The sequence below is a fragment of the Schistocerca gregaria genome, chromosome 2, assembly GCF_023897955.1.
Source record: "Schistocerca gregaria isolate iqSchGreg1 chromosome 2, iqSchGreg1.2, whole genome shotgun sequence".
NCBI classification, from domain to species: domain Eukaryota; kingdom Metazoa; phylum Arthropoda; class Insecta; order Orthoptera; family Acrididae; genus Schistocerca; species Schistocerca gregaria.
In genome coordinates, this window is record NC_064921.1 from 80,231,037 (window position 1) to 80,247,608 (window position 16,572).

The following is a 16,572-nucleotide window of genomic DNA, read 5'->3' on the forward strand; positions in this document are numbered from 1 at the left end:
AAAATAAAAACACCCACTCTGGCAAAAAAACCACCCAATCTGGCAAAAAAAACCACCCAATCTGGCAAAAAAAACCACCCAATCTGGCAAAAAAAACCACCCAATCTGGCAAAAAAAAACCACCCAATCTGGCAAAAAAAAACACCCAATCTGGCAAAAAAACCACCCAATCTGGCAAAAAAAACCACCCAATCTGGCAAAAAAAACCACCCAATCTGGCAAAAAAAACCACCCAATCTGGCAAAAAAAAACCACCCAATCTGGCAAAAAAAACCACCCAATCTGGCAAAAAAAACCACCCAATCTGGCAAAAAAAACCACCCAATCTGGCAAAAAAACCCACCCAATCTGGCAAAAAAAAACCACCCAATCTGGCAAAAAAACCACCCAATCTGGCAAAAAAAACCACCCAATCTGGCAAAAAACCACCCAAGCTGGCAAAAAACCACCCAAGCTGGCAAAAAAACCACCCAAGCTGGCAAAAAACCACCCAAGCTGGCAAAAAACCACCCAAGCTGGCAAAAAACCACCCAAGCTGGCAAAAACCACCCAAGCTGGCAAAAACCACCCAAGCTGGCAAAAAAACACCCAAGGTAGCAAAAAAACACCCAAGCTGGCAAGAAAAACACCCAAGCTGGCAAAAAACACCCAAGCTGGCAAAAAACACCCAAGCTGGCAAAAAACACCCAAGCTGGCAAAAAAAACACCCAAGCTGGCAAAAAAAAAACACCCAAGCTGGCAAAAAAACCACCCAAGCTGGCTTAACCACCCAAGCTGGCAAAAAACCCATCGAATTTTACTAAAAGGTGACACCGAATTTGGCTAAAAAGAAAAAGCCAGATTTGGCTAAAAAGAAAAAGCCAGATTTGGCTAAAAAGAAACGCCAGATCTGGGCTAATAAGTAACGCCAGATCTGGCTAAAACAACGTCGACTTTAACAGAAAATGACACGGAAGGTGGCAAAAAGCGATAATGAATGTGACAAAAAGCGACGCCGAATTTGTCCATGAAATAAAATAAATATCTCGTGTCGCTTGTCATAGCTCATTTATTACTTGACTGTTTCTGTTCAGGAGTAAACGAATAAAGGTAGTCGCCAATTTAAAGTTGTTGGACGATCCGCCCGAAGGAGTAACAGCTCACAGTAATCAAAATTGTAATTAGGGAAATGCTTTGCATCAAAGGCTGTTGGTTTGTTCCTACATACAGGGTTGCACAGCAATATTGTCACTGTGGATTGATCACAGAGCTCCAAAGTAGGTGGGGATAGCAGCATACGATCTATTACACGAAAGCAGCACTGGAAACCTGGTAAAACATCCACATACTCTCAATAACTTTCGATGCGCCAGCTACGACGAGGGAAACTCAGATTCTATTGAGCGTGGGAGAAATCGGAGGAACAATTGCGCCAGTGTTCTGCTGCACGCGGTAAGTTTACCTGTGTTCATGCACTGTGGCTTGCTGGAATGACAGTTGATCACTGCGCTGCACTGACCCGGCGTCGGAAACGGAGATTAATTCTTCCAATACTTCACGTTTCAGCATATTATAGACCATGCTATGCTGTAAGTATTCACGTAGCGACATGAATCATGTACTACCGATCACGGTTTGGTTCCTTGTATGTAGGATAATTAAAGCGTTCCTGTGTTACAATTTATGTATTGACTTTCCCTTTTTTGTTTATTAAAAGATTGAGAAGCTATTAGTAAGAGTATGTCTTACCTGTCGAAGAACTTATACACTTTATTGATTCGCAAAAAACCATCATTTTCTTTATGTTTGAAGACGACCGCTGTGGTCGAGCGGTTCTAGGCGCTTCAGTCCGGAACCGCGCTGCTGCTACGGTCGCAGGTTGGAATCCTGCCTCGGGCATGGGTGTTTGTTATGTCCTTACTTTAGTTAGGTTTAAGCAGTTCTAAGTCTAGGGGACTGATGACCTCAGATGTTAAGTCCCATAGTGCTCAGAGCCATTTGAACCATTTTTATGTTTGTAATAACAGTTATGTCCCGGCCAGCGGTATTTTTTCATTTGACAAACTGATCTTTTATGTTTTTGTCAGCAACAGTATTTTTGCAGTGACCAGCATAAGGTGCCTCGGAGAAAAACCAATTCATATAGCAAAAACGAAGCGTCTGTCGCATTGTCGCTTGAATACGAGTTTTGCACTCGAGATATGGTCCTTTACGAACTGAAATCCACAGTACAATTGTACAGCAAGTACATGAGGTTTTTTTTTCATTTAATGCCACCTCTCACCGATACCACGTTGAATGCTCCGATCACCGTCTTCAGTCGCAACGTGAATTCGATACACCGCGTCATTGCTGTTTTACTATCACGGAAACCGTTGGCCTTTCTTCGGCGGCTGGTTTCAGAAAAAATCGTGCTACGGTTTCCCGCATGTTGTTGAGGCCGTCCTCTTACGGGGCGTGTAAAGCACATAGACGAGGTGCTGGTGACGTCACGTCGTGTAATTCTTCGTTCGACTGCACTGAGAAGTGTGAAATGAATAATGTGGCGTGTCAGGTTTTTGCCTCGAGGAGAGGAACATGGCCAGTGATTTGCGACATCGTTTTCGCGTCACAAGTGCAAGTTAGGAAACGCCATATCATATGGAATTTAACTCCGTATTTGATGCGTTTTTATTGATTTATTTGTTTTTAATTATAGCGCACATTGTACGAATGTAAGCTGTTTGAAAGCATCGGGAAATTGAGGACCACTCGAAACCGCATCGTTTTGGTATATTTCGTCAAACTTAAATACAAAATAAAATGGTTTGTGGAGGCAGTCTTCACACAATAGATGTAATATATCGGTACTGAGACGCAGCTACTGCGTCGAAGACGTGACGTACTTGATGGCTCGTGGGCAGTAAAGAGAAAGGTTACAAGGCTCATGTCCAGCTCCCTCCATTTTTTTCCACCTCCTGTTTTCTAAAAGACTCTTGGTCTTTCTTATTAATTTAATAGAAGTATTACTTATTGTGAATAATGTTCTTTCTGCAAATATTAACCTGACTGCCAGTCAGTATCAGAAAGCAAACACAAGACACACTACGCAATTTTTTGTTATTATGCAAATTCGTACAAAATAAACTTATGTACCTCTAGGTTTTATGGATTGTCTCATGTTTGCGTCTTGCTGGTAAACATGTGGTGAGCAGCTTAGAAAAAAATCTCCTCTTCCATTCTCATTAAATTCACAAACGAATCTCGATGTTGAAATCAATGCGTCGAAGTACGATACTACGGAGTGAAGGTAGTCAATGCAACATCAAGAATATGGATACTATGCATTCCCGAACTTATATTAGATATTATACTTTAACCGTATTCAATTTAAAACCGAAAATGAGTTGTAAATACAACAATTAACGAATAAGTTCCACCAGTAAGTATCTCAAGAACCGGATTAAAATTCGAGGTGAAAGGATATCGATGATAAGATTCCCTTATGAGATTGCTATCCTCAGTGAAAGTGAAGAAGAATTACAGGGGTCCGTTCAATGAATTGTCTAATGAACACTGAGAATAAACCGAAGAAACACGAAAATAATGAGAAGTAGCAGAAATGAGACCAACGAGAAACTTGATGTCAGAGTTGGATATCACGATGTAGACGAAGTTAAGGAACTCTGCTACTTAGGCAGCGAAATAATCCATGATGGACGGAGCAAGAGGGACATAAGAAGCCAACCAACACTCGCTAAAAGATGTCTACTAGTATTAAACACGCTCCTTAATTTGAAGAAGAAATTTCTGAGAATGTGCGTTTGGAGCACAGAACTGCACGGTAGTGAATCATGGACTGTGGGGAAAACCGGGACAGAAGAGAATCGAAGCATTTGAGATGTGATGCTGACAGAAGAATGCTGAGGATTAGGTAGACTGAAAAAATAAGAAATGAGGAGATTATACGCAGAATCGGCGACGAAAGGAATGTACTGACAACGCTGACAACAAAAAGGGACGGAATGATGGTACATCTGTTAAGACATGAGAGAATAACTTCCATGCTACTAGAGGGAGCTGTAGAGGGGTAGGAACTGTAGGCAAATCCAGATGTTAGAGTACATTCAGCAAATAATTTAGGGCGCTTGTTGCAAGTGCTATTGTGAGCGGAAAAATTCGTATTGCGTTCCGGTGTTGCTTCGTGGAAGAATACGCCGAGTCACCGATCGTTCGGCGTCTGTTCTTACTGACGATACAGTGCAGTGAACGTATCGAGATGTAAAAACGGCTCACCTGGCTGGTAGTAAATAAACGACGAGCTGTTCAGTGAAAGTCTTTACGAAGCTTCTACGAGGGTCGGTGAAAAAGTAATGCCTCCCATTTTTTTCTACTCAAAAAAATTAAGTTAAGTGAAAAATTTGAATTTGGCGCCATTCCTCAAACCTTCTTCTGCAATCCACTGCAGTAGTAACTTTCTGTGTCAACAGGTGGCAGCACAGCAGAAGTTTGTAAGATGGCCGACATCGATGTTCGTTTGAGACAGCGTTGTGTGATTGAATTCTTGAATGCAGAAGGTGAAACGCCCATACGCATTCATGAAAGACTGAAGAAGGTGTATGGTGTTGTGACAGTGGATGTGTGCACTGTTAGACGATGGGTTCGTCGTTGTAAGGAAGCTGAAGGGCAAACACCGTTGACTGACGAAAAGCGGAGCGGCAGGCCGGTGAGTGCAGTGACTCCACACAACATTCAGCAAGTTGATGACATCATTCGTGGTGACCGTCGGGTGACTGCAGATGAAGTGTGTCGCATTATTTCTCTTAGTAAAGGCAGTGTGATCACGATTATTAAACAATTGGGGTACTCAAAAGTTTGTGCACGGTGGGTTCCAAGAATGTTAACCGATCAGAATAAAGAGGCAAGGAAAACAATAGGCTCCCAACACTTGCAGCGCTTCCGTTTGGAGGGAGATGAGTTTCTGAAAAAAATTGTAACCGGGGACGAAACATGGGTGCATTTTTTTGAACCCGAATCAAAGAGGCAGTCAATGGAGTGGCGTCACACAAGCTCGCCGAGGAAGAAAAAATTCAAAACTGTGCGATCGGCAGGGAAAGTTATGGCAACAGTTTTCTGGGATACAGAGGGTGTGATTCTGGTTGATTTTTTGGAGCAGGGATGCACAATAAATTCTGTTCAATACGTCACAACCCTCAAAAAACTTAAAGCACGTCTTCAGCGAGTTCGCCCAACAAAATCAATGGCAGATGTTCTTCTTTTGCATGACAATGCAAGACCACACACCAGTCGTCACACCTCTGACGAGATTGTCAAAATTGGATGGGTAGTTTTGCCTCATCCCCCATACAGCCCTGACCTGGCACCATCAGACTTCCATCTGTTCGGGCCACTAAAAGAAGCTCATCGTGGGATTCATTTTGAAGATGAGGAGGCCGTCAAAACATCCGTGCGTCAATGGCTTAGGAAGCAGAGCTGTGATTTTTACCGTGCTGGGATACATGCCCTTGTTCAAAGATGGACCAAAACTGTAGAGATGGGCGGAGATTACATTGAAAAATGACAAAATGATCCTCAATGTTGTGGTTTTCAACCTATGTAATTGCATTTAAATTTCCTGACAATTAAACGTAGAAAAAAAATAGGAGGCATTACTTTTTGACTGACCCTCGTACACTGACGTAAGAGAACAGGTATTCAAACCCTCTTTGAATTTATTCGTGATTGTTGCGAGATCGTGGTCGTTAAACAGCTTTAAAACTTACGCTCAAACATCTTTTACAGTCCAAAACTGACACCTTTCGAAGGAGCAGCTCTGTCATCAAAATTACTCAACAATAATCTTATAAATATAAATAAAGATACAAAAAAACTCCGTGGCGCCTTCCCTTGTAACCAAGACTTTCTAAAATGTGCTTCAACATAATTCATCCAGTTAGCAAAATAAAATAAATTGGCGTACGCAGTCCGTGAACTTAGTAGTGTCACGGCAGCAATCAATCGCGTGTACGGTCTACATTTCTCCAAGAAAGATACATCCGTATACAACAACACATGTAGCGTTACTGAATACTTCGCATGCATAATTAGAAATCAAAGACACTCTTACTAATGATCTAAGAGGTTTCTCAGTGCCATCTACCCACCGTCCATTCTGTTATCGCCTGTCTTTTGTTTTTTATCTACGGAAAACCAGCAAACAACTGTCTTTGTTCATTCACGATCCATTTGGCTGATTATATGTCCTGCGAAAGCCAATTCCTTTCGAAAGTTAACATTAACTGATACTTCAAAAGACCAGAGATTCTTATTAAAAGTGACACAGAACTGTTTTACCAGAATAGCGCGAAAAATAACTTCAACATAGTACATCTAAGTTGCAGACAATGAGATGCCAGGATACATAACTTGCGGAAGCACATCGAGGTATTCAGATACACATTACAACTTCACCAAGAGCAAAGCCACCTATTTCCTCTGCTGTACAGAATAATCTCAACTCAAACAAATCACACACGTAAGGAAGTGCCAAAGCTGCAAATGAGAGAAAAATCAATAATTCGGCGACCGAACAAATCTGTCCAGTCAAAAAAGGACTAGTTTAACTTCTAACATTCAAGAAGGTACAACTCTTTACCGGAAGGTAAAAGTGGTTGTAGCGTACCAGTTTCTTTCTATTATGAGTCAATCTCGGACGAAACGCTAACAGCGAGTCATCATGAACTTACACAACACACGTCATTCTCGGGCTAGAAGTACTGTTTAATATTACTGTTGGGTCCTCAGCGGTATATTACTATCAGGTAATTAACTTAGCACTAATTTTCTATTTCGAAGGTATCTTAGTAAGTGCGCAGCAAAAATGATGGCTTAATAGTGCTCTCTCTCACATTCGCACGCAGCCCAAAAATTAAATTCGTTTATGAATTTCACTTGTCTTACAATAACGAAAAGTTAATATGACGAAGTCGTCTCGCGACAAAGTCTGTGGCCGTGGTTTTTCATCTATGGTCCCATCCCCAATTTACTTCAGCTCAGGACGAAAAATCTAAGTTTTTCAGACATTCGCGAACAGAACACAAAGAGGGTTAACGTTACCGATAAATAAAGTACCCTCCGCACGCACCACAAATTAACTTGCGGATTATAGGTGTGTTTGTAGACGTAGGAATAATTGTTAGAACTGCATTATCTGAAACCTAATACGCACATAAGCTCGAGAAAACTGAAAATACTTTGTATAATACGAAATATTCTTTGCTTCTACAATTGCACAATGTTACTCAACGGCAAATTACGAAGCTCTGAGTTTCGCGACTAACGATTATAAACACAGATAATAAAAATTGAAGTTTAGCACATCTTGTTCAGTTTCAGGCGATATCTGTGTCCTGATTGTACAAAATAATTTCGTGCACTCATAAAAACAAAAAAGGAAGGTTTATTAAGATCACTGGTGAACGTAATAAAATTCACTATTATTTTTTTATTACAACAAGTAACACATGCGCCAATCAGCTGTGTTTCATGCACTTATAGTCTCTCTGTGTACTGCCACTGAGAAACAGCGCTTACTGCGAAGTGTGAAAAAGCGAATCGTCGCTACCTGCGTTTAGATTTTTGGACGGGCCAAGGAGGCCGTAGGACAATACTTTCTTTTTATCTTCGTTGGTCAGCATTGTAACAACACTGATGCAATTACGAAACCGACGGTATCATTCTGAAAGGCGACTGGATGTTATGTACATAACGCATCCCGTGAAAATATTATAGAAGAGCACAGCATGTCTTCGCATAGTCTCCTATCTCCTTAAAGACCCTCCAGTACACCACTATGAACTCTGAATGGTGAGGATGTAAGATGCACGAAGCAGAGCTGCAGAGTGACTGCGGAAGACCTCCGGCAGATAGCAGGGTGGGGCGTAGCGCAGCTACAGATCACGAGCAACTCCGCTGACAGCCTCGTGACGTCAGCTGGAGTATCACACGGGACAGCAAGTGGCCGCTTGCTTTGCGTTACCTGTTACCATGCGGATGAAAAACCGCCTTCTACAATTTTGTTGGACGTACGGAAGGAAGCCAGTAAAATTGTTTAACGATACCAATCCACTCATAATTTTTAGACTTACCATAGTATCGTTATCAATGAGTTGAGTTCATGCTGTCACCAGTTGCGCAACTGCAAACTACACTGGATTTTTGAATGTTTTTTTGATTTTATTCCCGAAAACACAAAGGTGACCTTTCTTTAGCTCCTCTAATTGTTCTGTCAACTTTGTTGTTGTTCTGTTGTAAGGGCTGGATGCTAAAAAGAAAGTCTCTGAGCACTATGGGACATAAGGACATCACTCACATCCATGCCCGAGGCAGGATTCGAACCTGCGACCGTAGCGGTGGCGCGGTTCCAGACTGAAGCGCCTAGAACCACTCGGTCACATCGGCCGGCCGCGCGAGAGTATTAGGGAAAAATTTAACTTATATTGGGGAGGTTGGGTTGGGTTGTTTGGGGACGACCAGACAGCGAGGTCATCGGATTAGGGAAAGACGGGGAAGGAAGTCGGCCGTGCCCTTTCAAAGGAACCATCCCGGCATTTGCCTGGAGCGATTTAGGGAAATCACGGAAAACCTAAATCAGTATGGCCAGACGCGGGATTGAACCGTCGTCCTCCCGAATGCGAGTCCAGTGTGCTAGCCACTTCGCCACCTCGCTCGGTACATATTGGGGAAGGTGATGGCTCCCATCTTCATCGGCCATCGTGATTTCGTACCTCAGTCGTTTCTCGAAATTACTTGAGGCAAAAGTCTGGATGGTTCCTACTGCAATTCCACAACCGAGTACCTGTCCCAGCCTTGTCAAACTAGATCTGTTAGTATGTGTGTGGCTGTAAACATGAATTACACTGTAAACGTAGGCTTCCGCGGCCGTTGTCACAGTCAATAAAGTCTTCTGGGTTTGAGGCCGCATTGTCAACCATAAAATTCCGACGTTTCGGCGGCTGTTGCAAGGCGTCTTCCTCAGAGTTTATTGCTAACTGCTAAATGCGGCCTCAAACCCAGAAGAATTTTATTGAATGAATTACATTATGTTTGCTATTCATGAATTATAATACCTATTATGTCCAATACCCTTGTGAAATTTATCTGGGGGTAATTAAAACTACAAATTTATGCTTAACAGATTCGGTTGTTTGCAGATGACGCTATCGTTTATCGACTAATAAAGTCATCAGAAGATCAAAACAAACTGCAAAACGATTTAGAAAAGATATTTGTATGGTGCAAAAAGTGGCAGTTGACCCTAAATAACGAAAAGTGTGAGGTCATCCACATGAGTGCTAAAAGTAACTGGGTAAACTTCGGTTACAGGATAAATCAGTGTAATCTAAAAGCCGTAAATTCAACTAAATACCTAGGTATTAAAATCACGAACAACTTAAATTGAAAAGAACACATAGAAAATGTTGTGGGGGAAGGCTAACCAAAGGGTGTGTTTCACTGGCAGGACACTTAGAAAATGTAACAGACCTACTAAGAAGACTGCCTACACTATGCTTGTCCGTCCTCTTTTAGAATACTGCTGCGCAGTGTGGGATCCTCACCGGATAGGACTGACGGAGATCATCGAAAAAGTTCAAAGAAGGGCAGCACGTTTTATGTTATCGCGAAATAGGGGAGAGTGTGTCACTGAAATGATACATGATTTCGGCTGGACATAATTAAAAGAAAGGCGTTTTTCGTTGCGACGGAATCTTCTAACGAAATTTCAATCACCAACCTTCTCCTCCCGATGCGAAAATATTTTGTTGACACCGACCTACATAGGGCGGAAGGATCACCACGATGAAATAAGGGAAATCAGAGCTCGTACGGAAAGATTCAGCTGTTCATTGTTTCCGCACGCTATACGAGATTGGGGTAATAGAGAATTGTGAAGGTGGTTCGATGAACCCTCTGTCAGGCAGATAAATGTGATTTGCAAAGTATCGATGTAGATGTACAAAATACATGTTATGTGCCACGAAGATATCTGCGTTGGAATTCCGAGTGCGCACATACGAAAAGAAGTCGAGCAACTATTACTTTCTTCTATATATGTCTGTAAATGCGAATTCAGACGACATGTTAGCCGTAATAGGAGTTGCATCCGCTACGCAGTCTAAGCTGTACTCCGGGGTATGGACGGCGGTGCAAATAAGAAGACACAAACCTGTAAAGGCTTTTCACAGTAGCAATTGTGCCTGGTTGATGTCTCCGCCAACTCACTTTAATAGCCCCTGTAATGACGCTTTTCCCTGTAGAATGGCCCATTCGACAACAGCGTAACGTCGCCAGTTTGGTGCCCATTACACGGCACGCCTCTGCAAGTGCGTAAATTTCGCAAGCTGCACCCACAGTTTGCACCGGAGAGGTGCTCCGTGCAGGAGCGCCTTATCACGAGAAGTGATCGTGCCGGTCACGAACGCTACCGTGCGAGAAAATAAGTTACGTCAACGGGGCCCGATGCGGAAAAAATGTAAACAGCTCTCGGATGCGGCCGGGAGAACAAAAGGGAGAGGGGGGGGGGCAACATGACTCTGTGTACATTGCTACCGTTCTAACTACCTGTAATTAGCAAGCGGGCCCGCGGTAGAGTGGAGGGGGGTGGGGTGGGGGGTGTAGTGCGATGACGAGCAGCTGGTGCGCGCGTGACGGCAGGGTCCCGTGCGACACGTGAGCGTCACGAGAACAGGTGGACGGGTGGGCGGTCGGCGGGATAAAAGGCGGCGGCGCCGGCTCGCGGGCACATGTAGGACCACGGCGAACCCCGAGCGCGTAGCTGCCAGCGAGCACCCCAGGTCGAGCCTGCCCCTTTGAGAGCCAAGCAGTCTCCGCGCCGCGCAGACTGAGCTCAGCAGGACCCCAACACCTCGAGTCGACCCAGCAACGACAGCACCAGCAGCGCTCGAGATGGCACCCAGGCCCGAGCCACTGCCCGCCACCGCCAACCTGGAGGAGCAGCAGGCACTCCTGCTGCAGCACCTCGTCGGAGGCGGACGCACCACCACCAAGCTACCACCGGTAAGCAAACCTCAACGCCCGTCCCTCTCTCTGGCTCTTCGTCGCATTCTGCTCTCAGCCGAGACCGGCGAAATGCTCGTTATACCGACACTTCTCGGATGAGGATGTCAAACACCTTTCAGCCGTCTAGTTTCCAAACTTGCTTTATTTCGCTACCAGTTTCAGCGATGTAATGCGCCACCTTCAGGCCCCTAACCGACGTGTAGAAGATTCACTTCGGTTCTGGAACTTCATACATGTCGGTTAGGGACCTGAAGTCGGCGCAGAAAATCGCCGAAAATGCTAAAAAAAAACTCCTCCCGAACAGGCCATGAAGGCCAACGGTACCGACCGACTACCATCTCATCCCCAGCCCATAGGCGTCACTGGATACGGATATGGAGGGTAGCACACAGATCTCCCGGCCTTATCTACATCTACATCCATACTCCCCAAGCCACCTGAATGTGTTGCGGAGGGTACCTTGAGTACCTCTCTCGGTTCTCCCTTCTATTCTAGTCTCGTATTGTTCGTGGAAAGAAGGATTGTCGGTATGGCTCTGTGTGGGACGTAATCTCTCTGATTTCATCCTCATGGTCTCTTCGAGAGATATATGTAGAAGGGAGCAATATACTGCTTGAATCCTCGGTGAAGGTATGTTCTCGAAATTTCAACAAAAGCCCGTACCGAGCTACTGAGCGTCTCTCCTGCAGTCTTCCACTGGAGTTTATCTATCATCTCCGTAACGCTTTCGCGATTACTAAATGATCCTGTAACGAAGCGCGCTGCTCTCCGTTGGATCTTCTCTATCTCTTCTATCAACCCTATCTGGTACGGATCCCACACTGCTGAGCAGTATTCAAGCAGTGGGCGAACAAGCGTACTGTAACCTACTTCCTTTGTTTTCGGATTGCATTTCCTTAGGATTCTTCCAATGAATCTCAGTCTGGCATCTGATTTACCGACGATCAACTTTATATGATCTTTCCATTTTAAATCACTCCTAATGCGTACTCCTGGATAATTTATGGGATTAACTGCTTCCACTTGTTGACTTGCTATATTGTAGCTAAATGATAAGGGATCTTTCTTTCTATGTATTCGCAGCACATTACACTTGTCTACACTGAGATTCAATTGCCATTCGCTGCACCTTCCGTCAATTCGCTGCAGATCCTCCTGCATTTCAGTACAGTTTTCCATTGTTACAACCTCTCGATATACCACAGCATCATCCGCAAAAAGCCTCAGTGAACTTCCGATGTCATCCACCAGGTCATTTATATATATTGTGAATAGTAACGGTCCTATGACACTCCCCTGCGGCACACCTGAAATCACTCTTACTTCAGAAGACTTCTCTCCATTGAGAATGACATCCTGCTTTCTGTTGTCTAGGAACTCTTCAATCCAATCACACAATTAGTCTGATAGTCCATATGCTCTTACATTGTTCATTAAACGACTGTGGGGAACTGTGTCAAACGCCTTGCGGAAGTCAAGAAACACTGCATCTACCTGTGAACCCGTGTCTATGGCCCTCTGTGTCTCGTGGACGAATAGCGCGAGCTGGGTTTCACACGATCGTCTTTTTCGAAACCCATGCTGCTTCCTACAGAGTAGATTTCTAGTCTCCAGAAAAGTCATTATACTCGAACCTAATACGTGTTCCAAGAATATACTGCGCCATCTTCAGGCCCCTCACGGACGTATAGGAAGAGCCAGTTCGGCGATTTACTACGCCATCTTCAGGCCCCGACGTCTAGAAGATTCACTTCGGTTCTGGATCTTCCTACATGTCGCTCAGGGATCTGAAGTTGGCGTAGTAAATCGCCGAAAATGCTAAAAAAAACTCCTCCCGAACAGACCATAATTTCCCAACGGTACCGACCGGCCGCCGTGTCATCCTTAGCCCATAGGCGTCACTGGATGCTGATATGAAGGGGAGCACACCGTTCTCCAGGCCGTATGTCAGTTTCCGAGACCGGATCCGCTACTTCTCAATTAAGTAGCTCCTTAGTTTGCCTCACAAGGGCTGAGTGCACCCCGCTTGCCAACAGCGCCCGGCAGACCGGGTGGTCACCCATCCAAGTGCTTCGGTGATCTGACGGGAACTGGTGTTGCCACTGCGGCAAGGCCGTTAGCGCCGACACTGGTAGCCAAATAAAATAAGTCTGGAAACTAGACGGCTGAAAGGTGTTTAATTTGACAGCCGAGTCCCGCAACCACCTCTGAAAAGATAGACATACAGGGACTGCTCTGACGACTACTGTCGCGACTACAGGATCTTCTCTTCAAATGTGGTAGTTTATCAAGCTGACTGAAGAGTGTCAAATGTTCTAAGTGTAGAATCAGAAACTGACGTATCTCTTTGCACACAACTTATGTGTGTGTGAGAAAATTAGGCGCCTACATCCGTCCTTATAATCTAACTTATAGTGTAGCTACCAGTTTCAGCGCTTCAATGTGCCATCTTCAGGCCTTAGTTGATGCTGAAGCGGTTATAAAGATCCATGTATACGGAGCGTCAGTGGCCAACTTAACTGCTTTAAGCGCACTTTTTGTAACTGTGATGTCTTCTCTGCAGCCATTAACTATCAGTTGAAATGATGTGAAATGACTGCAAAATCGCATAGAAAACAGTATGAGCTGTTAAGAAAAGACGGAATATCTGGTCATAGGTAAGAAAATTTACAGTAATGCACCTTTGGCTGTAGAAGGATTCACTTTCAACTGCTTCAAGTACTTAGGGAGTCTTTCTAGTACGAACAACAGGAAGGATATAGAAATAAATGCCCGTCTAGCGACAGCGAACAAAACAGCCTTTAGTTTTATCAAAATCTCAAAAAAGATACCTTAGTACTAACTTCAAAATACGCTTTTTATCAGCTGACTACGATGCCGGTACCATTATACAGATGTCAAGCGTTACTATTTAGAAAGAAAGATGATGAAAAACTGTTACTATTGGAAAGAAAAACGAAAAGAAAAATTATCAAAATAACATGGAATGGAGGATAAGGAAAAATGTATTAAGAGAGCTGTATGAACACAGCCGGATTGCTAACCGAAGCGGCTCAGGTTCGATCCCCGGCCGGATCGGAGATTTTCTATGTTCGCGGAATGGGTATTGTGCTGTGATTAAGTTCCTATCGTCATAATTGACATTCCACTACGGAGACGGTTATGTGGGTGGTTCTCGAAAGCCAGTTAATTAAAAGAAGGTAAGTATTCTGATACCACAGAATTATGTTGCTCACCAGATCAGTGTCAAAACTAACGACAAAATTAGAAAAGAAATAATTTATTGAGAAGGTTGTAAGTGCCATACCGGAAATGGTACTAAGGTCCAATAAGACAGGTTTTATTTCAAGTGTCCTAGTACTGAGGCACTACGTTTTATTTGTCAGAATTCAAGCAGAGAAACACACCAGTAATGTTGTAACTAGTCGAACTGTGAAGATCTAAAACCAGTCCTCGTATCTTTTATATTTTTGACAAAATTAAATTCAAGAAAATAATCTCTCAATATTGACTTCAGTTCCTTACACAACTCCCTTCTTGCGTGCAGATGCTGCGAAGTTTACTGCGCTGTTGATGAAGAAAAGAGAACATTGGCGACAAGTCTTTTTGTTTTCTAACTGATAAAGACGTCTAGTATTTCAAATGAAGTACGGCGTCATATAAATCATGCCATGGTATTTCCTCTTTTAAATACGTTGACATTTTTCAAGTCTTCTGTCTGAGAGTAAAAATTTTTAATAGCGATTTCAGTTCGATGAGTATGAGATTGATCGTATTGCATTAGGAGATCTTACATGCCTCCACTGACTACAATGTTTAAGCAGCATGTTTAAACTCAGAGATGTCAGTCGCATGTATTGGAATTACGTGGAATGACGTCACGGCTCTATTCAACAATCCTGTCTAAATCTTGCGGAGTAAAGGCCTTGCTTAACTTTCTCCGTTTCTCTATAATTTCAAAATATCTGTCGCAGCTCAAAAAGCTGCACCCACTCACCAAAAACGTGGAGCTCCCGAGTTACGCACTATTCGGCACAAAGACAAGGCGCCATCTACTAATGAATGTTTCTAACATTTTCTGCTCGATTGGGCATTTAGAACAAGTCCAGCGAAATGCAACAGAGTACCGACAACACATCAGCACTGAAAACATGTGTTGCGAAAATTGGCACTTGGAAGGTTAGACATTTCCACTCTTCAATTATTTTCTTAATAAACGAGTCCACAGCCACCAAACGCTGGTTAAATGAATACACGTTTCCGCTTTGGCTGTGCACGTACTACTTATACTTGCTAATCATAGCTCTACTGTTTGTGGACCACACATAAAATCCAAAAATAGAATACTGCCAAGAATGCAGAGGCATGTTCCAGAGAGCGTTATCAAACCATGGCATATTGACAATTTTTATTGAACATTTATGCACCTTAGTGCAGATGGCCTGATCTATTCCATAGATCAAGTGAGGACATACTCAATGATGTAGAACAAGACATAAATCACGGATAGACATTACATTCTTTTTTTTTTTTCTAATGTATCTCTCGACAATTCCGAGTGAAATGGTCTTCATAGCTATTGGAAAAGTCAAACAGTCAACATATTTTTATACATAAGGTAATAACAAACTTGTTACAATGCACGTAAATGTACAGCACACTCAGACAGGTACGTTATTGTAGCCACAAACTATCGAAAGGAAAAAAATCAGTTAACAACACTTCTTTACATTTATCACATTGTTGCCTGAAGTTGCATGTTACATCAACATCTTACCTAATACTTTCATTATTTTATTAACAATGTATGCACCTCAGAGGGTTCTAGTCAGAAATTCGACAATGGAGTTCCTGAGCGGGAAGTAAACGGCGACACGCCGTTATCGGTCACCAGCAGTTCCGGTACTACGATATTTCCTGCATACGCTGGCGTTATTTCCTTTGATACGAGGTAACGTGTCATAACTCTGCCCAACGGCAGGTTGGAAAGGATAAGGCAGAAGAAACGCCTGTTTTCCTAATGGCCAGTAATGTGCTCTGGAACGAGGAACGTTGTTACCACGTCAGCCACGCATGCTCGTCCTTAAGGCTTGGGTGACCCTATAGACTGTCGTGTTTAGCCGAATAAATATTTTGTATGAATGTATGTACTTACTTATGTATATATGCAGTATCTTGCAAGTGAAAACTAGGCGTATTTTGAAACGTATTTTCTGTCCCCCTTGCTTCGAGAATGGCAGTTTTTTTTTTTTTTTTTTTTTGTTCATTTTCTCAGTTGTTGAGAGGCAGCATTGTATAGTAGTTAGTGGATAAGACGTAACTCAATCGTTTCTTCACTCAACAGTCTTCCTGCATTAACACTTATCAAAAGATCTTACCTTCGCACTTGAAGTCATTCAGAGGAAACCTCTCCTGAGCTTGATGTGAGATTGTGTAGAATATAATTCAGTATACATACGCTGTCGTTACCCTCGTCACAATTATGAGAAAATAATTGTAGCAGGACTAATGGCTGTGTTTACAAATTGTAAAAGG

At 43.2% G+C, this 16,572-nt stretch overlaps 2 protein-coding genes across 6 annotated transcripts in view; one reads left to right on the forward strand and one right to left on the reverse strand.

The window, feature by feature from the left end:
• The window catches only part of LOC126336352 (RING-box protein 2), a 716,604-nt gene that overhangs the window by 425,551 nt on the left and 274,481 nt on the right, over positions 1-16,572 (reverse strand). The window lies entirely within an intron of this gene.
• The window catches only part of LOC126336351 (facilitated trehalose transporter Tret1-like), a 201,332-nt gene continuing 195,429 nt past the window's right edge, over positions 10,670-16,572 (forward strand). Inside the window, exon 1 of the mRNA XM_049999937.1 lies at positions 10,670-11,034. Within this exon, the coding sequence (XP_049855894.1) occupies positions 10,924-11,034 (111 nt within the window). The 5' untranslated portion in view covers positions 10,670-10,923. The remainder of the gene's footprint in view (positions 11,035-16,572) is intronic.